General features: G+C 35.6%; 1 protein-coding gene across 11 annotated transcripts in view; it reads left to right on the forward strand.

Moving 5' to 3' along the window:
• The window catches only part of C6H8orf34 (chromosome 6 C8orf34 homolog), a 498,572-nt gene that overhangs the window by 112,665 nt on the left and 367,628 nt on the right, over positions 1–18,279 (forward strand). For 7 of the 11 annotated variants that reach the window (XM_089335329.1, XM_089335331.1, XM_002710514.6 and 4 more), the window contains exon 4: positions 14,115–14,243. The exons of the other annotated variants lie outside the window; for them this stretch is intronic. In XM_089335329.1, coding sequence (XP_089191455.1) covers positions 14,115–14,243 — 129 coding nt within the window. The remainder of the gene's footprint in view (positions 1–14,114; positions 14,244–18,279) is intronic. 11 annotated transcript variants of the gene reach the window in all.

Genomic DNA, 18,279 nt, shown 5'->3' on the forward strand with positions numbered 1-18,279 from the left:
CCTCTCTCCCTCTCTCTGTAATTTTGACTTTTAAATGAATAAATAAGTATATATTTTTTAAAAAGTCAAGATTAGAATTTTTTAATGATTAGAATTGAAATGAACTAAACCTCTCACTTATTAAGCAAATATTGACAGGATGGATAAAAGGAATACTTTTTTTTTAAACAAGAATCATACATTTTATATATACACACACACACACACACACACACACATAAAGATTGAAAAGCTGAGCATGAAGAAACTTGTCAGACAAAAGTAAAATCAGCCCAAGTAGCATTTAAGGTGAAGGGTATTATCAGACATAAAGACTCCATCTTATAATGGTAAAAGGTTAATTAAATAGACAGCAATAAAAAAAAAAGGGCTATGCAATGAAAAGCAAAGTTTCTAATTACATAATATAAAAATTTATAGAATTAAAGGGAAACACAGGCAGAATAAATAGTTCAAAACAATCAATCAGGACATGGAAGATTTGAATAACAATATCAACTACTTTGAGTTAATTGACATTTATAGAAGATTCTACCCAACAAAGTTAGAATATATATAAATCTCAATTCCAGGTATAATATTCATAGGTGGACAGTATGATATGCGATAAATCAATTACTGAATTACATAGTATGTATTTCCCAACAAAAATTATATTTAGTTAATAAGCAAAAGAAACCTAATGGGGCCAGCATTGTGGCACAATTGTTTATGCTGTTACTTTTGAAGCTGGCATCCCATTTTGGAGTGTGGTTCAAGTAATAGCTGCTCTGCTTCAGATCCAGTTTCCATGCTAATGTGCTTAGGAAAGCAAAATGTGGCCCAATTAGTTGGGTGCATGCCACTCACATGGGAGACCTGGGTGGTGTTCCTGGTTCTTGTCTTCAGACAGGCCCAGTCCTGGCTGCTGCAGCCATTTGGGGAGTGAACCAGAAGAGGGAATATCTGTTTCTCTCTTTTCTTTCTCTCTATTCTACCCCTCTCCCATGTCACTCTGCATTTCAAATAACAAGTAAATAAACAAATACTTAGGAAAAAAAACTAGATCTGTCTTCCTGCCACACACACCCCAATATTTTCAAATTTAAAAATACATTTCCAAAAAACTAATGAGTTGAGAACAAATCTCACAAAGAAAGTAAGACAAAATTTTGGAAATAAAGTATATAAAAATTCATGGAATGAAGCTGAAACCGTGCATAAAGATAAATTTATAACTCTAATGTATGAATTATAAAAATTCCTGTATTAGAAAAGAAAAATGGTATAAAATAAATGATCACAGCCTTTATTTTAAGAATATAAGTAAATAATCCTTGTTTTTAACAATTAATTAAACCAAGAATATGTTGAGGAAAAGTAGTTGTAAGAATAATAAAATATGAAATATAAAACAGAAACAATGAAGAAAATGAATTCACCCAAAGTTGATTAATGGAAAAAAATAGTAAAACAGATGAATACCAATTGAGATTTACCAAGAACAGAGAAAGAAAAACTGCAACTGTGAGGAGTGAGACAGTGAACATGACTGCACAGAGAGGGCACTGAAAGAATACCACCAGGATAATCTGAACAACTCTATGCTAATGAAATTGACAATTTACATGAAACTATAAACTCCTTGGAAGACACAGATTATTGAAACTGATCTGAGAATAATGATATTTAAATTTCCTCTATCAATTAAAGATACTGAATTCAATTTTTCACCAAAAGAACTTGAGGTCCAGAGAGCTTCACTAGGTGATGCAAGCATTTGGAAAGGAAAGGGAATAACACAGGATGCAACTCTTTTAGAAAATGGAGTGGGAGGATGGAATAATTTTCAATTTATTTTGGAGGCCTTCATACCCCTGACACTAAAACAAATAAGGACATTTCAACAAAAGAAAACTAAAGATGAATATCTTTCATGATAATAGTCACAAAATTTTGCCAAATATTACTAATATTCATACAAGAACATGTAAACCAGAAAATAACCCATGATCAACTTTGGTTTATCTGAGAAATATAAAGTCCATCTGATGTGCAAAAAATAATTGTATAATTAACTATATTAACAGACTAGTTATATTAAGAAAAAGTATTTTCATTTCAACAGATGGAGGAAAAGCAGTTGACAAAATGTAAGATTTATGATAAAACATATCATATTGAGAATAAAGAAAAATATAAAGAGTGACAGAAACTTCATAGCAAATACCATATTCTATATTCCACTGTATAACTGGGAATATGTATTCACATCTGTTATTCAGCATTGTAGTGGAGCTCATAGACAATGAAATCAGACCAGGGGAAAATGTATAATTGCAAATGAACATAAAAATATTTTTATCTCCAGATCCTATCATTACACACATAGTAAACTGAAGGAATTTGTAAGAAAAATATTAGAATTGTTAAGTAAATTCAGTAAAGTTACTAGATACAAAGTTAACATGCAAACATCAATTGTGTTGTATATAGCAACTGTAAATTAGAAAATGTCCTTTAAAATACCATTTATGATAGCATCAAAGAACACCAAATATTTAATAGAAAATTTGATGAGAAAATGTGCAAATCTTTTCCTCATGGAAAATTATGAAACTTTGTTGAAATAAATTAAAGAAATAAAATGGATAGATTTACTTTGTTCAGGTTTAATATTGGTAATATTTTAGTATGCTACAAATTAATCTAGGGATTGAATATAGTTTGTAAGAAAACTTTCAAAAGGGCTTAACCCCTAGAAATTGAAAGAGTTATTTTTAATTTTACTTCAAAAGTCAAAAGTCATAATTATCTAAGGCAATCTTGACAAACCTGAATCAGGTAGGAAATTTACCATATTTGACTTCATCTTTTTAATAAAACTGCAGTTAGAAAGTATTATTCTGGCAAAAGAATGGACAAATAAATCAACTGAATGTAATAAGGACTCAAAAATAAAAGCCTCCACATATAATCACTTGAGTTCTCATAAGGACAAAGGGAAAAGAAAAATCCTCTTGGTGTTGAACGTCCATAGAGACAACACACACACACACACACACAAAACCTTAAATCATTACCTTAAATTATACCTGAACAGAGGCTAAGTATTTTTAGATGTTCCAGTTATGATGGCTGCATACCAAATCATTTCAAGACATTTTATTTTTTTAAAAAAATATTGATTAACCATTTTAAAAATGTATAATTCTGTGGCAGTTAGTACATTCACAATATTGTGCTACATGCTCTGTGCTGACATTTAGTTAAAAAATACTTTCATCACTTCAAAGGGAAGCCCTATACCCAGTAAGTAGTCTTTCAACATTCCCATCTTCTTTCGGGTTCTAGGAACCTGCTTCCTGCCTTTGTAGATTCCGGGTATATCAGATGAAGAGTCACACAATTGTGATCTTTGTGTCTGGTTCACATCACTTAGCATGCTTTCATGGTTCGACAATGATGCAGCATGTGTTCTACTTCATTTCTTTTTATGGTGAATAATATTCTGTCATTATTCGTTAATTGGTATTTTGTTTCTACCTGTGAGTTATTGTGAATAGTGCAATTGTTTTAACATCCATTCATAAGCATTTGTTTGAATGCCTTTTTTTCCTTTCATTATTTGGGCATGTACTTCATAATGGAATGTTGGGTTATGTGGTAATTCTATGTATTACTTTTTTTAGAAAAAAATAAAAGGTTTATTTATTTATTTGAAAGGTAGAATGACAGAGATATATAGAGATGACAGAGATAGAGCTAGGTAGAGGTACTGCTGGTGCTAGATAGGGATAGGGATGGAGATACATACAGATGGAAGAGATCTTTCATCAACTGATTAACTCCCTAAAAGGCTACAATAGCTAGAGCTGGACCAGGTGGAAGCCAGGATCCAGGAACGATATCCAGGTCTCCCATGTGAGTGGCAGGGACTCCATCAAGCCATCATTTTGCCACTTCCCAGGCACATTAGCAATTTTATGTTCTTACTAGTGATATACAAGGATCTCAATTTCTCCACATCCTCACCAACACTTATTTTCTCTTTATAAAAAAATTACAGTTATTTAAGTATGAGTTAAGTGGTATCTCATTGTATCGTTGATTGGCATTTCCTTAATGACTAATGTTGTTTTTCTCAAGTGCTTCTTGAATGTTTGAATATCCTGTTTAGAAAAAAATGTCTTTTTATCTATTTTTAAGTGGATTGTTATTTTTTCTGTTCTTAGATTATAAGAGTTCTTTGAAAGAGATTATTAGATGCTTATCAGAGATATGATTTATGAATATTTCTTCTCATTTTGAATGTTCTTTTTCTTTCTTGACAGTGTTCTTTACTGCACAGAAGTTTTTAATTTTGATGAAGTTCAATTTACCTATTTTTCTTTTTTCTTGCTTCCAATGTCATATTTAAGAAACCCTTTTCAAGTCCTAGATTATAAACACTTATATTGATCTTTTCTTCTAAAATTGCATAGTTTTTATATATCTGTCAGCACCATTTCTTGAAAATACTATTCTTTCAGCATTGAATGATCTTGGCACCCTGCTGAAAATTAATTCACTATAAATATGAAAATTTATTTCTGTACTCTCAATTCTATCCCGTTAACCTACATGATTATACTTATGTGAATATCACACTGTTTTAATTACTGAAGCTTTGTAATAAATTTTAAACTAAAGAAGTGTGAACATACCATCTTTGTTATACTCTTTTTGTCTACCAGGATTATTTAGGCCATTCTTACTCCCAATTCTGCATACACTTTAGAATCAGATGTTTCATTATGCAGAAAGATCATTTTGATTTTGACAGGAAATGTGTTGAACAATTTGATCAATTTTCAGAGTGTTGGGGCCATTGTTGTGATGCAGTGGATAGCTGCTGCTGCTTGTGATGCCAGCATCACCTATCAGAGTGCTGCTTCCAGTCCCAGCTGTTCCAATTCCTATGCAGCTCCCTACTAATGTGTCTGGAAAAGGAGCAGAAAATGGCCCAAGTACTTGGGCCCCTGATAACCAATGTGGGAGACAAGGATGGAGTTCTTGGTTCTTTGCTTTGGCCTGGGGCAGACCTGGCTGTTGTGGCCTTTTGGGGAGTGAGCCAGTAGAGGGAAGATTCTTTCTCTCTCTCTGTCTCTCTACTCTCTCTATGTTGCATTTTCAAACAAATAAATATTCTTTACAAATATCTCAGAAGTGTTGTCAGAATAGCAGTGAGATTTCTAGTCCATGAATATGAGATTTCTTTTCATTTATTATGTTTCTCTTTAATTTCTTTAAGGAATATGTTATAATTTGCAATGTCACAAGGATAGCACCTCTTTGGTTTAATTTATTCTCAAGTATTTTAGTCTTTAAGTTGCTATTATAAACTATTTTAATTTTACATTTCATATTGTCATTGCTTTGTGTTGTGTGATTATTTTGTATCCCAACACTTTACTGAACAACTTTATTAGTTCTAAAAAATTGGTATGTGTGTGTATGCAATTCTTTAGGATTTTCTACAAAGAAGATCATGCCAACTGCAACTAGAGATAGTTTTACTTCTTTCCTTTCAATTTAGATGCCTTTATTTTTTAATTGTTTTTAAAAAATTTTTGGCTCATGGCTCTAGCTAGAAATTCCAAAACAAGGATGAATAGAAATGATGAATGTTGGCAGTTATTTTATTACTCATCTTGGAAAATAAGTTTTGTGCCACTGAGTATGATGTTAGCTGTGAGCTTTTCCTGAATACTTTTTATTATGTTAAGGAAGATTCCTTCTATTCCTAGGGTGTTGTACATTTTTATCATTAAAGTGCATTGAGATCTTTCAAATGCTTTTTCTCAATCGAGAAAATCCTACAATTTTCCTATTAATATGTTACATTGAGGCTAATTCTCTGCCTGCGGTGCCGGCACACCGGGTTCTAGTCCCAGTCTCCCTTCTTCCAGCCCAGCTCTCTGCTGTGGCCCGGGAAGGCAGTGGAGGACGGCCCAAGTCCTTGGGCCCTGCACCCACATGGGAGACCAGGAAAAGCACCTGGCTCCTGACTTCAGATCAGCACGGTGCTCTGGCCTCAGCTCACGGGCCGCAGCGGCCATTGGAGGGTGAACCAATGGAAAAAAAGGAAGACCTTTCTCTCTGTCTCTCTCATTGTCCACTCTGCCTGTCAAAAAACAAACAAACAAAAAGTTACATTGATTAATTTTCTTATGTTAAATAATCCTTGAATTCCTAGGGTAAATCTCCCTTGGTCATGATATATAATCCTTCTCATATGCTGGTAAGTTTTATATTGATATTCATGAAAGATATTAATCTGTAATTTTGTTTTCTTGTAATGTTTAGGTTTTTGGTATAAAGGCAGTATTGGCCCCTTGGAATGAGTTAGGAAGTGTTTCCTCTTAATCAGTACTTTAGGAATAATTTGAGAATTTAAATGCTTGACAGTATTCACAGTGAAGCCATCTTATACTGGACTTGATTTCATTGGGAGGTGTTTGATTACTGGCTCAACATTTTTGCTTGTTATAGGTCAGTTCAGGTTGTCTATTTCTTATTGAGTCAATATTGGAGGTTGTTGTTTCTAGTATTGTTTTCATTTAATCAGAGTTATTCAATTACTTAGCCTAAAGTTGTTCCTGGTATTCTTCTAATCTTTTTTTTATTAAGTTCAGTAGTTATGTCTTAATTTTGTTAGATATGAGCATAGCTTTCATTGCACTCCATAAAGTTCAATATGCTATAATTTTTCTTCCTTTTAGTTCTCAAAGTACTTTTTAAATTTTTGTTGTGTTTTTTCTTTTCCTCACCATTTGTACATGAGTGTATTGTTTAATTTTCACATATTTATGAATTTCTGAGATCTTGTTTTGATTTGATTCTGTCCTATTGTAGTCAAAGAAGGTACTTTTAATAATTTCATTTTTAAAAATATCTTGAGACTTATTTTGTTGCCTGAGATGTGATTCCTACTAGAGAATGTTCCATGTGCATTGGAGATGTGTCTTCTGCCATTCTGCTATTTTTAGGTGGATTGTTCTTTATATGTCTGTTGATCCACTTGGTATATGGTTTTGTTCAAGTCCTTCGTGTCTTTACGAATTGCCAACTTGTTCTATTCAATAGTGAAAGTAAGGTATTGAAGTCTCCAAATGTTATTATAGAACTCTCTATTTTTCTCTTTAATTATGTAACTTTGTTCTTTCTGAATTTTAAGGCCCTCAAGCCAAGTGTATATATCTATAATCATTATATCTTCTTGCTAGATTGATTTATTTTATTTTATTTTTTTTTTTGACAGGCAGAGTAGACAGTGAGAGAGAGAGACAGAGAAAGGTCTTCCTTTTGCTGTTGGTTCACCCTCCAATGGCCACTGCAGCCGGCACACTGCGGCCGGTGCACTGCGCTGATCGGAAGGCAGGAGCCAGGTGCTTTTCCTGGTCTCCCATGGGGTGCAGGGCCCAAGGACTTGGGCCAATCTCCACTGCACTCCCTGGCCACAGCAGAGAGCTGGCCTGCAAGAGGGGCAACCGGGACAGAATCCGGTGTGCTGGCTCCACAAGGCAGAGGATTAGCCTATTGAGCCCCGGTGCCAGCCTAGATGGATGTTTTTATCAACATAAAATCTCCATTTTTGTTTCTTACAATGATTTTTGCCCTAAAGTCTTCTTTGTCTTATGTTAGCATAGCTATCCCGTTAGTATATCAATTTTGCATGGATTAATATTTTGATCATTAGTTCCTCAAATATTCTTTCTTCTCCTTTCTCTGTCTTTGCTCCTTTGGGATTACCATTGTATGTTGGTACATCATGTAAGAAAACCCATGACATCCCAGCCAGTACTTGGATTGTATTTCATACAAATTTACATCTTCCTGTTTTAAAACATGACATGTTAAAATTCTTTTAGGAATAGAAAAATATTTCCTGGCTATAGCATAGCCTGGCACAAATGTTTGTGGAATAAAGCTAAAAAATATCTAAGATACTGTTCGTGTTAAAAAGGAAAAAGGGGGCACAAATTAACAGTCATTAATTTTTATACGTAGAAAAAATACTGTTATTAATTCTTTTAAAATGCTTGTTCTGAAATTTAGTTCAATTTTTTATTAAATAGTAAACATGTCAGCTTTGTAAAGAAAAGAATAACTTATCAAGCCTATTCAGTATATCCTGAGCTTAGTAGAATACAATCTTCAAAAAAAAAAAAAACTAAAATTACCAAAGCAATCTTAAGGGGAAAAAGTTAAGCTGGATGAACCACTATACCTGACTGTGGAGTATACCACAAAGTTATAGTAATTAAAACAGCATAGTGCTGGCAAAAAAAAAAAAAATACAATCTTCATGAGTTCAGGATTTTGTTACTTTAATTCTCACTGATTCAACCTGAGCATCAAGACCAGTGCCTGCTATATAGTTATATGTCACGTTGTTGTGCGATATAAATGAGTGAATAAAAGAATAAATGAATGAATAGTTCAACTGATTTATCCTCAGCATTGGGGACAGTGCACTTACACCATGAAAGTTCTTCAAGGCAATATTATGTTACTACACTTGATCTTAGCCTAAAGGCCAAGAAGCAATGGGTCAATGTTATGTTATCAATTTTTTTATCATCACTTGTCATAGGTAAGGTATATAGGACTCAGAGAAGTATTTCTTCTAGTAACCTGGCATGTGGAGTGACCACCGACTGTGAGCAGAATTCAGGTAGACATGCGAAGTACATTGTTCATGAATCTCTGTGCATTGTAGAGAGTGCTGATCATTTATGGCCACCTCAGTTTTATGACTCAGGTCAAAAGATTGAGGTAAATGTTGACCTAGATAAAAACCAAAAACTGAAACCAAATGTCACTAACTGTATTTATACTTTTGTGTTTAAAAGAGTGTTTCTCAGGTTGTTGTTGTTGTTGTTTAATGTTGCTACTAGTATAGAATATACAAAGATGAAATAGCTGGATGTTTACAAAGTACTCTTCATTTTAGGAAGAAAGGAGAGGCAGTGCACATTATTCAAAATGCATGTTACAGTAATAAAAGAGACTGAGATAGTAGAACAATGACTGAAAATTGTAATATTGAAAATACCAGCAGGCAGGAGACATGCACGATGCTCTTTGTGTAGTCGGTGTTGGGTGTATCATCACTACAGTGATGGGAATGTTTCTAGCATATTTAAAACAAAAGTAGAGTAATGGGGAGGAATTTTCAGATAATAATATTAGCAATTTAATAAATTTTAGAAAATTGACTTGAAGGATCCAAATAATTGAAATTATTCTTGTTCAAATGAAATGGACAGACTTTCTCAAAAATCATGGAGGTACACGGTATATTTCTTTTCTAATCCATAGACAGAAACTATAGGTAAAGATCATTGTGAATAAAATTTCAGTAATATAAACAGTTGTTCACAACTGAGTCCTGCCCAGCATAGGCGTGCAATAGGCTGATTTGAGAAATAGTGACCTCGTGATGGGAGAGTGGGGAGCGTCATGGTGGGAGGATGGTCAGCCTCTGTCCGGGAGGCGCTGTGGACTGCCTCCTGCGCTGCAGGGAGCGTCACCTCAGTGACCTCAAAGACCCGCCCTGATGTCAGATTCTGTCGTCTTTTCCCTTGGGTCGTTTTATGTTGCTGACCCTGCCTGCCCTTCTTCACATCGCCTGAGGATATTTTTATAAAATGTGTGTACACTGTAGCACAGCATCTTAAGATGAAATATGACCTAAGGAAGCTTTGTAATCTGTCAGAAAACCTAAGAGATATTCTCACCCAAAGATTGTTTCTGGACTGGTGACCTCTGAAATCTCCTTCTATTATTTATCAACACAGCTTTGGGAAGTACTGTTTCATTGATTAGACCATGATTATCCTGTGGTTTGTTGTCCTGGATAAGTTATGTCACATATAGGTATCGAATTGTCACAAGCTATAAAAATGTTAAAAGAAATTGAGCTTATTTTCTCTGCATGGTTTCTGAGGAGAAGTTCTTGATTGTTGTACCATTTTTGAATTTGTTTCTCATAACCTGCCCCAAACACAATGACCTAAAACAACAATGCATGATTTACTGGGTTGACAGGGCTGTTCTGATGCTGGGTCACTTACACTGGTGCACTTAGGTGTTACAGACCTAGGCACAGCTTGGATAATGGACAGCTGGGCCATGTCTTGGTGGCTGATTATCCTGGAATGGAATGTTGATTGGGATTATTATTTTTAAATCTATGATTTTATTTTTATAAATTATAAAAGAGAGTTTTCTCTCATGTGGTAATTTCTGAGAAATCAGTAATGCAGTGGTACAAGTTACAGATTTGACAACTTATTCAAAGAAGTCTAATAAGATTGCCAAATGATGTTTGAAGAATCCGGTATATGTGATGTTTTATCTGCTCCCTCGTTTGAGCCTGCCTCTCTGGTCTAGGCTCATCCTTAGGTCTCCCGGGGGAGTGGCCTGTTAGGTAATAGCAGTTGGCCTGGAACAGCTTTCTAGATTAGCCATGCTCACTACATCCATGCTCCACAACTTGAACACTTGTGTGCTAGTGTTAGCTGATAGCTCCATTCCAGAGTTCTTTAAGCAAAGAGACTCAGAGGAGGCAGCTACATGTGATTCTGCTTTTTAAAGTTTTAGATTATTTAAGTTAAAGATGCAATATTTTAGTATTTTGGAAATTTACAAAACATAGACGTATAGAAAGAGAGTCTCTTCTTCATCCCTCCCTCAAATTCTACTCCTCTGGAAATAGTTTGTATGTTTGCACATCCCTTTCTTTGTATCCACTGACATAGATAATATGTGTGGGTTAATTTATGGCAATAAAAACTGCCTTAAACGTATACATTCTTATACAAACTGTTTTAATTATTTAAAAATGCATTTGTAAATCTTCATGGCATTAACTTATATTTTCAACTCATTTGATTGACAAGTTTTTTATTTATTTATTTATTTTTTGCAGGCAGAGTTAGACAGTGAGAGAGAGAGAAAAAGACAAAAACTTTTTGTCTTTGTCTTTGTTTACCACTCAAATGACCACAAGAGAAAATGGTCTTCCTTCCGTTGGTTCACCCTCGAAATGGCCGCTACGGCTGGCGCCCTGTTTTAATAACTGCATTCTGTAACATAGTGGAAATGTGCCATAATTTGTCAGTACTCTGTTGATTATATCTAGGATTTTGCACACAAGCTATTTGCTGAGATAAATGAATAAAACTCTTGGACTTTCTTGGAAATTAATAACCTTATACATACAGATGTTTTTCTTTTAAATTTTACTTATTTATTTCAGGAGTATAATGACACAGAAAGGCACATAGAGAGAGGAAACTCCCATCCACTTGTCCCACTATAGCAGGGACAAGATGAAGACACAGCCAGCAGCCAGGAGCTCAGTCCAGGTCTCCCTTGTGGGTGGCAGGGACTCAACTTCTTCATCATCTGCTGCCTCCTGGAGTGAGCATTAGCAGGAAGCTGGATTGGGAATGAAGGTGGCACTCCATCTCAGGTGTGCAGATATGAGATGCAGACATCCTGAGCAGTGTCTTAGTGCCGGGCCAAATGGCCACAGCATTTCTTTATGATGACTTACCAAATATAAGCCTACTGGGCCATAGTGTCAGTACATTTTTCAGTATAATGAATGCTGACCGATTACCTTTATAAAAGTAGCAGAATGATATATTTTGGTAGTTTGAGAGACTATTTCCTATGTCCTTATGATTTGTTTGACTTTTATCAAAATAGAATGTACATGGTTTCAAAAAGTAAAGTAGTACAGATAGTGATGTCCTTCTTTCTCCTCAAGTTTGATGTTAACCTGAAATTGTTTTCAATTCATTTAAATGTTTCTTCTGGTTTCTGCTTCTCCATATCTGAATATGTGAGGTACTTCTGCGGTTTTCTTGGTTGGTCTGAGGCATTGTTTCCCTGTCTCTTTCCCATGGGCTATTTCAGTCCCCAACCACCATTTCATCCTGCAAGTATCACTATGTAGTTGTCTCACAGATTGGCTAAATATATATTCTGCACAATATTACTATAACTATCTTAGTTAACACTTTTCACAGTTGAGCCATATGGTGTCTATTTTCCCCTGAATTAATCATTTTCTTGCTTTCCTGTTTGTTTTCTTTATACCCACCCCTTAATGAAGTGTCACCAATCCTTGTCCAGAGAAGTAAACCTTCTCAATATGATCAAATACATCAAGTAAACTTAACTTCTCTTTATTTTATATTTATATTTTATTTCATTTAAAACGTTGTAGAGACATCTCTCCTGTAGTTTTCCATCCTTTTTTTCTACTCTTGACTTTGGATTTTAGACTTTTTCCTCAGCTGTCTTGTGAGACTTTACTTCACTGTCATCTGAAAATTTCCTTTTCCATTTTCGTAAGTGGTATTACCAGTTTTTTGTATCCCAATCCTTTCAAGTTCTCAGCTTACTTAATCATTTTGGTATAACACTCCCACTTGGAGTTTTCTGTAAAGGAGTGCTTCCAAGATGAATTTGTGAGTCCTTATGAGCATCTCAGTTGGTTTCTTAGGTGGGCATGTAATTCTCAGAGATAATCTTCAGCTGGAATTTTGAAAGAATTGCTTTCTTGTCTTTGAAGTCCATGTATTGCTATTATACTGATACCTATTTAGGTTCCAATTTTTGTCTTAACTATTTTATTTATTTTTAAGATTTATATATTTATTTATTAGAAAGGGATAGTGACAGGGAGGAGGGGGGGGGAGAGAGAGAGAGAGAAACACGGAGGGAGAGTGAGAAATCTTTCATTTGCTGGTTTACCCCCCAAATGACCACAATAGCTAGGGCTGGGCCAAGTGCCAGAAATTTCATCTGGGTGACAGGAAATCAAGTAGTTGGATCATCCTCTGCTGCCATAAAGGCACATAAACAGGAAGCTGGATTAGAAGTAAAGGAACAGGAACTAAAATCAGCTTTCCAACATGGGATGTGGGCATCTTGAGTCACGGAATAACCTGATACAAAAAAAAAAAAAAAAAAGCCTGGACCTAAAGTGTTAGTGATCTTTTCTTTACTGCCACAATTTTAAATATTTTTCATAATATGCCTTTAATTCAGCTGGATATTTAATAAATCCTGGAAAACAATTCCATTTATTATTTTGACATTGTCCCCTGAGTTGATGTATTAATGCTTTTTAAACTTTTATTTAATAAATATGTTTCCAAAGTACAACTTTTGAATTTTAGAGGCTCCTCCTCCCCATAACCTCCCTCCCACCTGCAACCATCCCATCTCCCACTCCCTCTCCCATCCCATTCTTCATCATGATTCTTTTTCAATTATCTTTATATATAGAAGATCAACTTAGTATATACTAAGTAAAGATTTCAACAGACTGCACCCACACAGAAATACAAAGTATAGAGTACTGTTTGGGTAGTAGTTTTACCATTAATTTGCATAGTACAACATGATAATGCTTAAATTGTGTGAAGCATTTACTTTCTTGGTGTTCTCTTTAGAGACTTAGGTTCCAGTTTTCTTTACCTAGTTAAATCCACTTACCACTCATCAGTCCACTTTTCCTCTTTAAAAAAATGTGATGCTATTTCTAGCCTAATATTGTCTTCTCTCCTTGGTCAACTAATTATTTGAGGAAAAAAGATCCCTTGACTGTAATATAATTTTACTGAGATTTTTGGAAGTGAAGATATATCTATATCTATATATACATATATAGATATACACACACACATTTGGTCTTTTTGATTTTAGAAGACGTGACAAGAAAGTCTTTAATATTTACTAAGTTTTTATTTATTTTAAGCTACTAACATGATACAAAATATACTTTGCCTGTGCGTTTCCCCCTACATTACAGAAATGATGAATTTTATATCAATTCCTGAGTTTTGCTTTCTGATATATGCTGCCCCACTTCCCTTTACTTGTTCAGTTAAAGCATTTTCTTCAAATGGACTTTATATCTTCCAGTCTGCTCACAAGAAAACCATCTCCACTTTAAACTCTTTTTATTCTGTACATTGATCTTGGTACAGTCTTTCACATAATGATGAGTAGTGAGTTCGTATCATTATGCTGCATGCTTTTGAAATAACCATTTTTTTTAAACATAGTGCCAAGGTCAGTAGAGCATCATAAGTGGAACTGGCGGACTAAACCAGTAAGCCGTGATTTTGATGAATTGAACCACATCCTTCAAGAGAGCAAGAAGCTGGGGAAAGCCCTTGAGAATCTCTCTAGAAGTAAGTTCATTTACTTGATTCTAATTGAAATTCCTAAGTAGTGTTAAAGCAGACACATTCATTACTATTGCCAATAACCCATTTCCAACATCCTTGTTATGATTCTGTGAGAGGCTGAGGAGTTCCAAGGTCATGAGACTGGAAATGGGGATTGATTCTGCATTTTACATACATTCGTGGGTTGACTGGTAGGAATGAGTAGAGGGGTTGTGAAACCACTCATAGCTGTTTGGCTCCAACCTTTCTACATGGTCTTTGTTACGCAGTTCAAATGTGCCTGCAATGATATCTTCTTCATTCTTCTCTTTTGAAACACATTGTTTTATGTTTTTCTCATTAATACGCATATCCATTGTTTTTATGAGTTTTTATTTATTTGAGATGTAGAGCCAATCCCAGCTCTGGTAACCAGGAGTCAGGATCTTCTTTCGGGTGTCCCTTGTGGGTGCAGGGGCCCAAACACTTGGGCCATGTCCCACTGGTTTCCCAGACCATTAGCAGGGAGATGGATTGGAATATGTGCAGCTAGTACTCGAACCGACACCCATATGGGATTCTGGCACCACAGGCTTAGCCTACTACACCACAGAACTAGCCCCATCTCTAAGCATCTTAAGGGTGGTGCCTGGGCCAGATTCTTCCTTGAATCCTTTCAGAGCTTAGTACAGTGCCTTGTAACTTTTTTTTTTTTTTTAATCAACAACTGTAATCTCAGGGCCTGGGTTAGAGGTTTTGCTCTGCCACCCAGGGGGTGAATGACCTCATGTAAATCATTAAACCATCAAGAATCTTGGTTTTCTCATTTCCCAAACCAAAAGATATTGTTGTGCTTCTTTCTTCTGGTGTATTTGAGGGCTTACAAGAATACCTTTCAAGTAAAAGCTTTTAAATAAATGTTATTGTTATGAGCATAGGCAATCATAAAGGCATTTTGATTTGATAAAGGTATTCTATATATGTTGACATGCATATATGCTTTATGGTTTTAGTAGTAATTTCAAAGTATTTATATCTTTTTTGGGTTCAGTTATTTCTCAATGTTAAAAGTTAGGCACCATTAGGAACACATTAATGCATGACCTCGTTAAAATTTTCTTTTGATACCATAGAGTATTAAAATTTCTTAAATGGAAAGTAGTTAAAACAGTAGCAAATTCTAGTGGATTGTATTTTAGCACATATAGGGTTTTAAAAAAGATAATATAGCTTTATTAATTTCATAATTTATATGAAAGTTAAACATTCTTCTATTGGTATATTTTGAGAGAAGTATCAGGCTGACAACTCATTCTCTAATTCAACAGTAAATTTATTACTCATATTTTAGTTACTAGAAGAATAAAAGAGATGGAATTTTCCTCTAGATATGATCAAAAGGAATAATCAGTGTCTTGATACTTTGAACTTTTCCAGCATCATATCCATCTAAGGGAAAAAGATTGGAAACTTTTAGTGATTTCCCTATTTTAATAGAATTCTGATGAGAATTCTCCCTTTGCTTTATCTTAGTGTACATTCTAATAAAAAGCTTGCATATTTTAGAAGCATCTTTTAGTTGAGATTGACAACAAATAATCACTTACATCTATCAGAATTATAGAATTAGCTTGGCAGCTGTCAACCTACAGAGATGTAAGATATACATACACATACATACATGTACACACATACATGGTTCAAATATAACAAGGAAGACTAGATAATCTCTCCAGTTTGAAAATATGATTTTTGCTTAGTGACAACTGCATCATATTCCTTTTCTGGATTTTTGCAGACCTTGCAGTATAACTGTGGCAATCTTCGTGATATTTTTCCTGTAAAGGTAGACATGGTCGAGTGACTTACTGTGGCTGGTAATGTCACATGGTTATAGTGTGCTAGGCACAGTGGCTTTTTGGCTTCCTGGATTCCTGGCTTTATAACATTTCTGCATTTTCTACAAACATTACTTCTCTCTTCCTAGGAGCCAGGATTCATAATTAATTATTCAAGTGCTTGCTCCCATGTAATTTTCAACTAGCAAGGAAATTTGATTTTAAATAGGGAGTTGTAAAGATGGAAGGATTTCACATTCTAACATTGTACATCTCTTTTAGTGAATGTGATTCAAAGGCCCCAGAGCATTATTCTTCTCCTGCATGTTATGAGCTCCTGTTATCCCATTACTTGTCACATTAACCTCAATCCATTGATTAAGGTGGTTTTCTGTCACATCTCTTCACTGTAAATTTAGTATTCTTCTCTTTGTTGATAATAAATATTTTAAGAATACTTTGAATCTATGAAAATATCTTGTTTCTCTTCAAAAATTCAACCACTAGGATCTTCCCTGCCACAATTATCATTTGTTGTCCTGAATGTAGTTTTCTATTACTCTCTTCTACATTTGGTCATTGAAATTCCTCTGCAGTTAAGAGAAAGGAGGCCGGCGCCGCGGCTCACTAGGCTAATCCTCCACCTTGCGGCGCCAGCACACCGGTTTCTACTCCCGGTCGGGGCGCCGGATTCTGTCCCGGTTGCCCCTCTTCCAGGTCAGTTCTCTGCTGTGGCCAGGGAGTGCAGTGGAGGGTGGCCCAAGTACTTGGGCCCTGCACCCCATTGGCGGCCAGGATAAGTACCTGGCTCCTGCCATCGGATCAGCGCGGTGCACTGGCCGCAGCACGCCGGCCGCAGTGGGCATTGGAGGGTGAACCAATGGCAAAAAGAAGACCTTTCTCTCTGTCTCTCTCACTGTCCACTCTGCCTGTCAAAAAAAAAAAAAAAAAAAAGAGAGAGAGAGAAAGGAATACAAACTTTTAAGCATTGCAATAGTTATAGGGCCTATTCACTGTTGCTTGTGACTGGCCATATGTCTGTAAATATTTAGGTATGTATATAGAATAATTGTGCATATACATGTAAGTGTCATTACAAATACACTTGTCAATAGATATTGACACAATGAAGCTAAGGTTTGTATATATTCAAAGCCAATTCCCACATATTTTTCTCAGTATTGAAAATAATAAATTTGCTTGATTAAATTTACTCAATATCTTTTTAAAGAAATAACATCTAGAGCTAGAGCAAGGTACTGTGATGTAATGGATAAAGCCACCACCTGTGATGCCAGCATCCCACATGAGTGTTGGTTGGGGCCCCAGCTGCTCCACTTCCAGTCCAGCTCTCTGATAATGGCCTAGGAAAGCTGTAGAAGATGACCCAAATGCTTGGAAACTGATATCCAAATGGCAAACCTGAAGAAGCTCCTGGTTCCTGGATGTAGCCTGGCCCATCCTTGGCCAATGCAGCCATCTAGAAGCAAACCAGCAGATGGAAATTTTTTTTCTTTGTCCCTCCCTTTCTCTATAATTCTGACTTTCAAATAAATAAGTAACTTTTTTTAAAAAAAAAGAAACAACATCTAGGATGGACAAATTTGTTAAGACTCTAATATTGCCTTTTCTACCTAATTTTTGAAAATATTTACCTCTTTTTTTGAAAGATTTATTTTATTTGAAAGAGTTACAGAGACAGAAATAGAGAGAGTGAGAGAGAGGTCTTCCATCTGCTGGTTCTTACCCCAAATAGCTGCAACGGCTGGAGCTGAGCTGATCAGAAGCCTGGTCTCCCATGTGGGTGTGGGGCCCAAGGACTTGGGCCATCTGCTGCTTTCCCAGGAACATCAGCGTGGAGCTGGATCAGAAGTAGAGCAGTCAGGATTCAAACTGGTACCCATATAGGATGTCAGCACTGCAGGCCAGGGCTTTAACTGAGCCACAGTGTCTGCCCCAAAACAGTTAGAGAAAGAGAGGGCAAATGAGTTAACTGTCATCAACTGATTCATTTTCTAAATACCTGCCACAGCTAGGACCAAGTCAAAGCTAGGAGAAGGAACTCAATTTGAATCTCTCATGTGGATGGCAAGAAACTAGTTACATGAGTTTTTACTGTTGATTCCCAGGGTGTACTTTGGCAGAAAGTTGGAATTGGGAATGGAGCCAAGATAAAACCAGGTATTCTGATACAGGATGCAGGTGTCCCTACCAGTGTCATG

Source organism: Oryctolagus cuniculus, chromosome 6, assembly GCF_051225735.1.
Source record: "Oryctolagus cuniculus isolate XC-2025 breed Fujian yellow rabbit chromosome 6, ASM5122573v1, whole genome shotgun sequence".
Classification (NCBI taxonomy): Eukaryota; Metazoa; Chordata; class Mammalia; order Lagomorpha; family Leporidae; genus Oryctolagus; species Oryctolagus cuniculus.